Source organism: Hylobates moloch, unplaced genomic scaffold (assembly GCF_009828535.3).
Source record: "Hylobates moloch isolate HMO894 unplaced genomic scaffold, HMol_V3 SCAFFOLD_15, whole genome shotgun sequence".
In the NCBI taxonomy this organism is placed as follows: Eukaryota; Metazoa; Chordata; class Mammalia; order Primates; family Hylobatidae; genus Hylobates; species Hylobates moloch.
Genome location: NW_026652290.1, coordinates 12,948,264 through 12,958,276, shown reverse-complemented (window position 1 = coordinate 12,958,276; position 10,013 = coordinate 12,948,264). Strand labels below are relative to the sequence as shown.

Below are 10,013 nucleotides of genomic sequence, written 5' to 3'. Positions count from 1 at the left end.
CCTGGAAAGAAACATATAAGGGGGACCAGTCACAGGAAAGGTTGAGGCTGGGAAGGTGACCCTTTTTTTCCCATGGCCATATCTCTAGATCTAAACCTTAATTCCAGTAAGCATGCAGTTCTGCTGCCAATGAAAAGTGTCTGAAATGAAATATAACTTCCTGAATACCTAACTGAAGATCTAGTTTCTAAAAGCAACCCAATGGGCTTCCCCTTCCCAACCATGAAATCAGCTTTGACGCTTCCCTCTTATTCCCTGCCCCTCCCACTTCCCCATCAGTTGCCATGCCTGTCATTTAGTCCCTCAAGACTCTACTGAGAATAAAGTAGCCACCAGCTGCATGAACACTTAAAATGTGGCTCATGTGAACTGAGATATGCTGTAAGTGAAAAGTACACACCGGATATTCAATATTTAGTTCTAAAAAAATTAAAATCTGAGGCCAGGCGTGTTGGCTCACGCCTGTAATCCCAGCACTTTGGGAGGCCGAGGCAGGTGGATCATGAGATCAGGAGTTTGAGACCAGCCTAACCAATATGATGAAATCCCGTCTCTACTAAAAATACAAAAATTAGCTGGGCATGGTGGCGGGCGCCTGAAGTCCCAGCTGCTCAGGAGGCTGAGGCAAGAGAATCGCTTGAACCCGGGAGGCAGAGGTTGCAGTGAGCCTGGTGACAGAGCAAGACTCTGTCTCAAAAAAAAAAAAAAAAAGATTAAAACCTGAATTAACTGATTAGTAACTTTATATTGATTATATTTAAATGATATTTTTGACATATTGGATTAAATAAATGATATTATTCCAATTAATTTGCCTATTTCTACCTTTTTAAATGTATCTTCTAGAAAATTGAAATTTACATGTGGAGTTCACATTTGGGGCTCATTTTATCTACTGGACAGCAATGCCTGAAAACAACTCTATGATTTGGTCTAATTTTCTGGCCTTGTTTTCATCACTTTAGCCTAGTCTCTCCTGTCCCTTTACTTCCAGAATTTCACATTAGTCCCCTAAAGACTTCTAGGTCTTTTTCCACTTCTAATTTGTTCTGCACACCCTGGCCAAGTTTATCTGACAAAGACACTGCTTTTTATCATGAAACACTCCTGCTCAAAAACTAACAGCAGCTCCCAGATCTATCCCATAAAGTCCAAATTCTTAATAACAAACTGATAATAACAGCTTACACTTTAAAAACTCTTGGTACACTTCATGTAATTCTCCAAACAACGTAGCACCTAGCATGCCAAATTCTAGGTTTTCTAACCATGACAGAAATGACTGCAGCATTTGACAGAGCTGGAAGGTGAGGGGAAGCACCTTTGATCTGAAAGGTTACAAAAATGGCACAGAGTATCTAAACAGCAGTTCCATTCACTTCTGATAGTTTATACGACACCTCACAATCAGCCAAAGAGCAATAACATCTGTGAATCTATGAGCTGAACTATTTTTTACATCAGTGGAGAGAAAAAGATTATAAAGTTGAGAAAAGAAACTGTTACATTTGCATCTCAGAAAACACAAACCGGAAATCCAACCAGAAAGGTTTAGGTGAAATAGTGCCCTTTGCTCATCTATTCTAGGTCCAAGGTTAAAAAAAAAAAAAAAAAAAAATATATATATATATATATATATAGCTTTGTCATAAACTAGGTATTAAAAGTGGGAAATGGGAAAAACTGCAATTACTTGTGCACCAACCTAATAAATTTGAATTATGCTGATTCGAGACACTGTCATATAACAATAACTAAAATATCATCTCAAAATTTGAAAAAATGAATTAAAAATCCATCAGCAGTTATACAATCCAAAGCTGGCAGAGCTCCTGATTCATAAACCGTATTGACAGTAATTCCGCATGGAAACATGTACAGTACTTAGCTTTTAAAAAGAGATTCTTTGTCAAGGTTTATCTCGAATTATGTGAGTTTGAATTGTGCTATATCTTCAAGACGTTACCCCTTTCATAAACTACACTGCCCTACACACACTTTCATTTTTTTCAGCTACAGATCAGATAGGTCTTGCCAAATTACTATTTAGCAGTTATTTAGTGCACAGGTCTTGAAAGCAAATACACATTCTACCATTTATTGTTACTTTAGACAAATTGTTTAGCTTTGGAACTTCAGTTGCCTCTTCTGTATATTGAGCACAATCGTATTTTCCACACAAGTTTTATAAGAATTCAAGATGACATACATAGTCAGTACGGCGCGCTTGGCAAGCAGTGAGGGTTCTCAGCCGCTCGGCAATGGATAAGATAACTTGCTATCTCTCTGACTGAGGCAGCCCCATTTCAGGAGCTTCTCTCAATGCAGCCTGAGGACTCGACAAAAGGGTGGGGCTTTGGAGTCTAACGCTCTCTGCTAAACTCTGTAAGTTTAATAGGCAGAGTTACACATGGCAAGGGGTCTGGGCGGGGTGGGAACTAGCGCGTCCTCCTGTCACCCTTGCGGCGGCCCCGACGCAGTTACCGGACTGAAACCAGCAGGTCTAGCCCCAGACGCGTTCGTTCTTCCCTCTCCCTCCCAGCTGGGCGGCTCCGGCAATGAAAACACCGCCACGTGGGCCTGCTGCCTTTGCGTCACGCGCCTTTGTCCAATGGAGAGCCGCGTTACGAAGCCAGGGGCGGGTCGCCAGCCGGGCGAGTCCGCCCACAGCTGCCACGGATTGGCCAAGGGGGGCGGTGCCCGCCAGCCGCGGCTTGGGCTCGTGGCCAATGGTGGCCGGAGGCAGGGGCCCCGCCCTGTCAGGTGCTCTGGTCCTCGGGACCAGCCGGACGGGCGAGGAGGGGCGGGGCGAAGCCGGGGACTGGGCGGGGACGGGGCGGGGTAGGGGCGGGGCAGGACCGGCGACCCGGCCCGTGGAGCCGGCGCGGGCGGGCTGCTGAGGTGGCTGTCGCCGGCTCCGAGCTGCGGCTTCCCTGGCCGAGCCCCCGATGGAGGCCGAGGCCGCGGACGCTCCCCCGGGCGGGGTTGAGTCGGCGCTCAGCTGCTTCTCTTTCAACCAGGACTGCACGTAAGCTGCAACTCGGCCCCTGCCAGGGAGGTGGGGGACAGAGTGTCAGGACCCAGGGGTGTCGTCCTGAGCGCAGCTTGTGGCCTGCGCCTCGAGGCGGCCTCGGCGGGAGGGCCGGTGGCTGCTTCGGACGCGTTGGGATCTTGTTATACCCGTATCCCTGCAGTGGGGTTTGCCCCACCCCACTCCCAGTGTCCTCCCAGAGCCAGAAGGTTGGGCCAAGGGTGAAAGCAGGGAGTTCGCAAAGGGAGTCGTGGGGCTGCGGGGGCCACGGAATATGGGGGGAGCGGGGCGGTGGGAAAGCCGGTGACCAAAGTGGGTGTCTGGGGAAGAGAGACAGTGGCCAAAACAAAGAGATGAGAAAGGAGAGGAAGTTGCAAGTTGACCCAGGACTCTGTAGTTGGGGCCCAGGAAGATGAGAGTACAGGAAAAACTTTCCCATTTGTCCTTGAGCATCTCAACGTGGCATCTGGGCAGGGCCTCGGACAAAGAGGCAGCCTATCCCTGCGGCCAGGCCAGCCCCTGTCCCATCCCAGGCGCAGGGCATCGTGCCTGCCCGCTCTGGATGGAAGAAATCTTTGGATTTCTTTGGCTGTTTTCACATCGCCCACCCAGCCAGGCAGGATCTCCTTCTCGGAGTCCAAGACTCTTTTCCCGGGCGCAGACTGCTTTCTCTCCAGGAAACAGGAGCTCCACCCTGTTGTTTTTTGAGTGGATTTTTCATGTTTTACTTTGATGTTCACATTTGGGCTTTGAGAGGGAGCTGGGATTTGCTAAAGTGTGTTTCAGGCATCTGCAGGATTCTGTGACTTACAGGCAAACGCCTGTTTTTTTCCCTATTTTCATGGAAGCGAGCCCTGGGGACCATATGGAATCATCTTTTTGGAATGCGCACCCTGAGCATCAGGCGGGGATGACCGATTCCCAGTTTCCCACTTCCTGCTGTACCAGTTTCTGTGCCTTGGCTGCTGGTGACTGAGCTATGCTAATATTGATCCTTCAGTGGTGTAATTAAGGCCATTATGTACCATTAGCCACCCTGGCTTCCATTCCCTTTATGTTTCTGTTTAAAAACACCCGGTGCTGAACAATATGCCTTTGTTTGAAAAAACCATTTGTGTAATCGTGTAATCGAGTAGCTCTACAGCTTGGTTGAGTGACTTTAAAGTTTTTCTTGACCACAATCCGCAATAAGAAATACGTATTGCAACATTACCCAATACCCATAACACATACACTATTCACAAAAATATCATGTGCAATTTTCTATCTCCTTTTTTTTCTAAGCTGCTTGTGACTCACTGAATTGCGTTTTAGGATTCACTCATGAGTTGAGACCTGCAGTTTATAAAAATGCTGGTATAGATAAAATCCTGATGTTTTGTAAGAAACATTTTGCAAGAGGGCATGGCTGTTGAAATGCCTGGGTGATGTTTTCCTTCCCAATTGAACACAAGTTAAGAAAGGGGGTTAGTTTGCTTATAAGTAGTAAATGTTCTAAATTCTGCTTTGTAACATTATTAGATTTGACAAAAAGGGTGTTAATTTATACTGTAGTCATTAAATAACGCAAAATCCCAGCTTTCTACAGAAATTGAGTAAGAATGTTATTTTCAAAACTGTAGGGTGCTTTGAAAGTTAATTTCCTTACTCCTTACTGTTAGTTTTATTTTCTTGGATGGAGGCTCTGCTGGGCAGCTTTGCCTTGCCTATAAATAAAAGTTCTTGTCACAGTCAGTTGCTTTGAGCCACAAAGGGTATGACACTGGATTTTAAAATAAGTCAAGCCCCTTACTGAATACATTTAGGTGTATTGCCATGTCTTTTTCTATAAATGTAGGCTGAATTTGGGATCCAGTATTTCCAAAGAAGGTAGGTGAAAACAGCAAACCCTTACCAGTCCCCTACGCTCATACTTCGTGCTTGGTACTTGTGCTATACACTTTGGGTACTTTTTTTTTTTGAGACAATCTTGCTCTGTCACCCAGGCTGGAGTGCAGTGGTGTGATCTTGGCTCAGTGCAGCCTCTGCCTCCCAGGGTTCAAGTAATTCTCCTGTCTCAGCCTGTCGAGTAGCTAGGATTACAAATGTGTACCACCACGCCCAGCTAATTTTTTGTATTTTTAGTAGAGACGGGGTTTTGCCACCTTGAAATCCTGACCTCAAGTGATCCACCCACCTCAGCCTCCCAAAATGCTGGGATTACAGATGTGACCCACTATGCCCAGCCTATTTTGGGTACATTTTAAATTTGATTAATGATAAATATTTGTCCCAAGCTCTGTTTCCATGAGTGGTGATTAGAATTTTGTTTCTACAGAAAGACCTTATGGATGAAATAAGGTCTAAGTCTAAACTCCTTGATTCAGAGTCTCTTGTGGCCATTGATCAATCATCTAAAACATCACATAAAACATCACTGTGTGATTTTCTCATATGTAGAATTCTTCTGGTCCAGGACCAGGGCTTATGTTTGAAAATTACTTTAAATTGCTATCACTTTGTATTAATGTTATAAGACTCTAGTTACAGTATTTCTTTCCTTACTTGCAAACTTTACAAACCTCAATTCGCAGCCAAACACATCTATATTTATGTGACAAAGTTTATGTGAAGAAAGTTTAAACACAATAATCACTACAAAATACATTTTGAAGTTTTAAGATGCTCTGGGCTTACTTTTCCAGTTGCTGTTTGTCATCATGAATACCTCAGTCTAGGTACTAAATGACAGTTCTAAGTGCACAGCTGCAAATGTCTAACCCACCAGTTTAGCTGCTTAGCAGGTTGGAGGGCTGCGAGACGTCACCAGCTACCTTGCAGATTAAAAGTTTACTGTAGTTGCCCTATCCTTGTGTCCCAGGGAAGAACAAATGTTTGGGTAGGGAAAAAAATTCCAGGGAAAATCATGTGACCTTCTCTTTTTTAGGCTAGTGAAACAAGAGCCTTGGCCATCCAGGCTTGTAGTAGTAAGTTACTTATTTTAGTATACGCTTCCATGTAAAGAGTGAATCTCACCTTGCCTTCCGGAGAAGCACACTTCTGTGAGTGTGCTCCGGGTCAGATTCTGTTCATCACTTAGGTGCGGAGGGCACAGCTGGAAAGAGCTGGGTGGAGATTCCCAGCTGCTGAACAAAGTTGACTTTGATGTTTACTTTCAACACAAGGCCAAGAAAATCTGGATTCACATCCTATCTTTATCTCCTCATTGAAAAATGAAAAATTAAGAGAACCAGGTTTTTTTAAAGAGGCATTTTGATTGTCCCAGATAAATGTTTAGTTTGTATTTTGTTTGTTGGTTGTGATGATTGCTTTGTAGGACATAGTAGAAAGCAGAGTTCTCCAACTTTGGCTGCTCATTAGAGTACTTGAACTTAAAAGAAAATCCAATTAAACTTCCCAGCTGAGTTTAATGTACATCCAGGTGTGAGAGCTACTAGTATGAAGTATCAGCACATTTTTCTGGAAACTGATGAAAGGAAGCATCTATTAAATTTTACCTACTAACGACCTACTATGCCTACTATGAAAGTGTATTTCTTAGGCCAGGCACGGTGGCTCACACCTGTAATCCCAGCACTTTGGGAGGCTTAGGCAGGTGGATTACGTGAGGCCAGGAGTTCGAGACCAGCCTAGTCAACATGGTGAAACCCTGTCTCTACTAAAAATACCAAAATTAGCCAGGCGTGGTGGTGCATGCCTATAATCCTCACTACTGGGGAAGCTGAGGCAGGAGAATTGCTTGAACCCAGGAGGCAGAGGTTGTAGTGAGCTGTGATGGCACCACTGCACTCCAGCCCGGGTGACAGAGCAAGACTCCCTCTCAAAAAAAAAAAAAAAAAGAAAAGAAAAGCATGTTTCTTCTTATAAGCAACAAACAAAGTAATGAAGGAAAGAAAACCTGATTTATCTGCTAAAGTGCCTCTCAGACAACAAGAAGGCCCCCTCGTTGTGTTGGAGGTAGAGCTTTCAGCTATTATGAATATTCTTAAATATTCAATTTTTCCTATTTGCCCAGTGGGAAAAACATGTCTGGTAGATTTGACATTTTGTTGGTGACAGAGTTCATGCAGTTTCATGCCCCTTGATCATTTCACTTTTTTTTTTAAGTTGCCTTTGACTTTTTCTTCTTTTCTGTTACTCTTCCTGCCTGTCAAGGCATGCGTCGCCGTTTAGGAAGTTATCAAGGATCTAAGCTCCTGCAGATGCTTGCTTACCTGTACTCCTGAGGCTAGGGGGCAAAAGGTATCTATTTGCAGACAGATCTGTTGTTAGAATACCTGTCGTCATTCCCATGCTGTCATTATCCTCCACAGATCCCTAGCAATTGGAACTAAAGCCGGGTATAAGCTGTTTTCTCTGAGTTCTGTGGAGCAGCTGGATCAAGTCCACGGAAGCAGTAAGTGTGTGTGAGAGAGACCTCAGGGATCTGCAGGAGAACTAGAGCCTCCTTCTAGGCTTTAATCTGTGGTGCTACCAAGCTGCCTATTTTTCCCTTCCTTAACCATCAGACTTAGGGAGTCAAGATTTTTCAGATTTAAATAGAGATCATTGCCACTACTTGCTTTAAAACCACAAGCACTTAGTAAGATCTGGCAACAGTTTAAGTAACATTTTCTTTTTATAGAAGAAATTATTTGTGTGAAATCATATTATAGAGACTTTTTCACATGCTTATATGCACAGTCATTAATTTTTATACTTGTCAAACCTAAAGGACACGTGTGACATTTTCTTTCTTTTTTTTTTTTTTCTTTTTGAGATGGAGTCTTGCTCTGTCACCCAGGCTGGAGTGCAGTGGCACGATCTTGGCTCACTGCAACCTCCACCTCCTGGGTTCAAGTGATTCTCCTGCCTCAGCCTCCCAAGTAGATGAGATTACAGGCGCACGCCACCAAACCCAGCTAATTTTTGTATTTTTAGTAGAGACGGGGTTTCACCATGTTGGCCAGGCTGGTCTCCAACTCCTGACCTCAAGTGATCTGCCCACTCTGGCCTCCCAAAGTCCTGGGATTACAGATGTGAACCACCTCACCCAGCCACTTGTGACTTATTTTTTGCCATTATATTGGCACCGTAAGATGCTGATAACATTCATTCAGTTATGGAAGTATTTGTTTGAAGAAGGCAACAGTATCCTATTTACATAGCCCATGTCAATGATGTTGAAGCACATCTAGTGAACACTGTAAATAATTCACTAGAAATGTGACTTCCTTATTTTCTCAGGGTGATAGTTTATGCCATCATAATAGCAAACAATATACAACCTTTCAGTTTCCTGGAAAGAAAGTGGTTCAGTAAATAATATTTTGGGCTCCTACTTTATTTGTAAGATGTTCTCTTTATTATACCATTTTTGTGAATTTTTTGCTCTGTGTCCCACATAGTTCCCCGTGGGCCTTTTCCAAGTGGAAGAAAGGCACACATATGAAAAGAACATGCTCAGAAAGACATCAAAGCCATAACCTTTGAGCTCGGGAGGGTCATTAACTAACTTCTTCCTGAGTACAGAAGTACTTTCCTTGTCATAATACTGATGTCCAGATGGTTTTCAGCAGGAAAGAGATCCAGGGAGCACAGCAAGATGGGGGGTAGGGGGAGTACAGATTTAACTGTGTTACTGTCCCCTCCCATGTCGGCACCCCTCTAGCAGGACAAGAAGAATTCTGAAGCAGAGGTTCCCAACTGAGAAGTCACGCCTTTGAAATCTCTCAGGGAAAGGGTAGATGAAAATTGTTCAAATATTCCAAACATGTTTGACACAGCAAACAGTGGAGCCCTAGGGTCTGGAGGGGAGATTCTTCTACTCAGCCAGCCTCAGAGGCAGCTGTCTGCCTTTGCTCTGACTTTGCAGTCTAGTCACTAGTGTTTTCTTTTTCTTTTCTTGAGACGGAGTCTTGCTTGTCGCCCAGGCTGGAGTGCAGTGGCATGATCTCGGCTCACTGCAATCTCTTCCTCCTGGGTTCAGGTGATGCTCCTGCCTCAGCCTCCCGAGTAGCCGGGATTACGGGTGTGCACCACCATACCTGGCGAATTTTTAAAATATTTTTAGTAGAGATGGGATTTTGCTGTGTTAGCCAGGCTGGCCTCAAGTGATTCTCTTGCCTCAGCCTCCCAAAGTGCTGGGATTATAGGCGTGAGCCACCGTGCCAGGCCACTAGTGTTTTCTTTACTTTAGATATTTGGAAAGGACTCTGAAAGTGCTCCCTGGGAGAGGGTAAAAAGCCACCTGGCAGGGTGGGGGGCATGGTGGATCACTGTCAATGCAAGCTCAGAGAGGGCGCCTGGCCGGCAAGACCTGGAGAACCTTTGGAACCTGGCCTGCGCCGGGCCCAGTGTCATGGAGGCTGGAATCCTTTTTGGAAGTGATCCATCCATGTAACCTCCCGGCTGCTTTTCCTCCCAGATGAAATCCCGGACGTCTACATCGTGGAGCGCCTCTTCTCCAGCAGCCTGGTGGTGGTAGTCAGTCACACAAAACCACGGCAGATGAACGTGTATCACTTCAAGAAAGGCACAGAGATCTGTAATTACAGCTACTCCAGCAACATCTTGTCCATAAGGCTGAACCGGCAAGTAAGTGGGGGAAATCCCTCAGGGTTTCAAAGCTTCTGCTAATGGGAGCCAAAGAAAAAGATGGACATCTTTCAAGATCAATGTCTGTAAAACAAGCTTCCAATTCTAATGAGAATTTTAACACTCAGGCCCCGTGTCCTGGGGGTATTGTAAACAGTCTACTCCAGGTGCTGGTTGTAACGTTGTTTTCCCTAGACCTCTGGCTCATGTTTCCAGAACATTGGTCCCTGACTGGTAGGCTGCACTCTCTCCCTAGGGTACAGATTGGGCACCGCAGGGATGGGTCAGAGCTCTGGCTTGGACAGTCCCATGGGCCACCGCAGGAGCACCTTAAATCAGAGGAGCGACTCTTCTGGTTTTGCCCCGGATAGTGGCATTCATTGCAGATGGTGGGGCAATACCACTT

The 10,013-nt window shown here is 45.0% G+C and overlaps 2 protein-coding genes across 2 annotated transcripts in view; one reads left to right on the top strand and one right to left on the bottom strand.

Moving 5' to 3' along the window:
- The first annotated feature begins 2,871 nt into the window (after window positions 1-2,871).
- Window positions 2,872-10,013, top strand: part of WIPI1 (WD repeat domain, phosphoinositide interacting 1) — a 36,994-nt gene continuing 29,852 nt past the window's right edge. The window contains exons 1-3 of the mRNA XM_032177844.2: window positions 2,872-3,028; window positions 7,345-7,427; window positions 9,438-9,607. Coding sequence (XP_032033735.1) covers window positions 2,949-3,028; window positions 7,345-7,427; window positions 9,438-9,607 — 333 coding nt within the window. The 5' untranslated portion in view covers window positions 2,872-2,948. The remainder of the gene's footprint in view (window positions 3,029-7,344; window positions 7,428-9,437; window positions 9,608-10,013) is intronic.
- ARSG (arylsulfatase G) overlaps window positions 8,334-10,013 on the bottom strand; it is a 186,525-nt gene continuing 184,845 nt past the window's right edge. The window contains exon 13 of the mRNA XM_032177839.1: window positions 8,334-9,645. The gene's annotated coding sequence lies outside the window, so the exon portion shown is untranslated. The remainder of the gene's footprint in view (window positions 9,646-10,013) is intronic.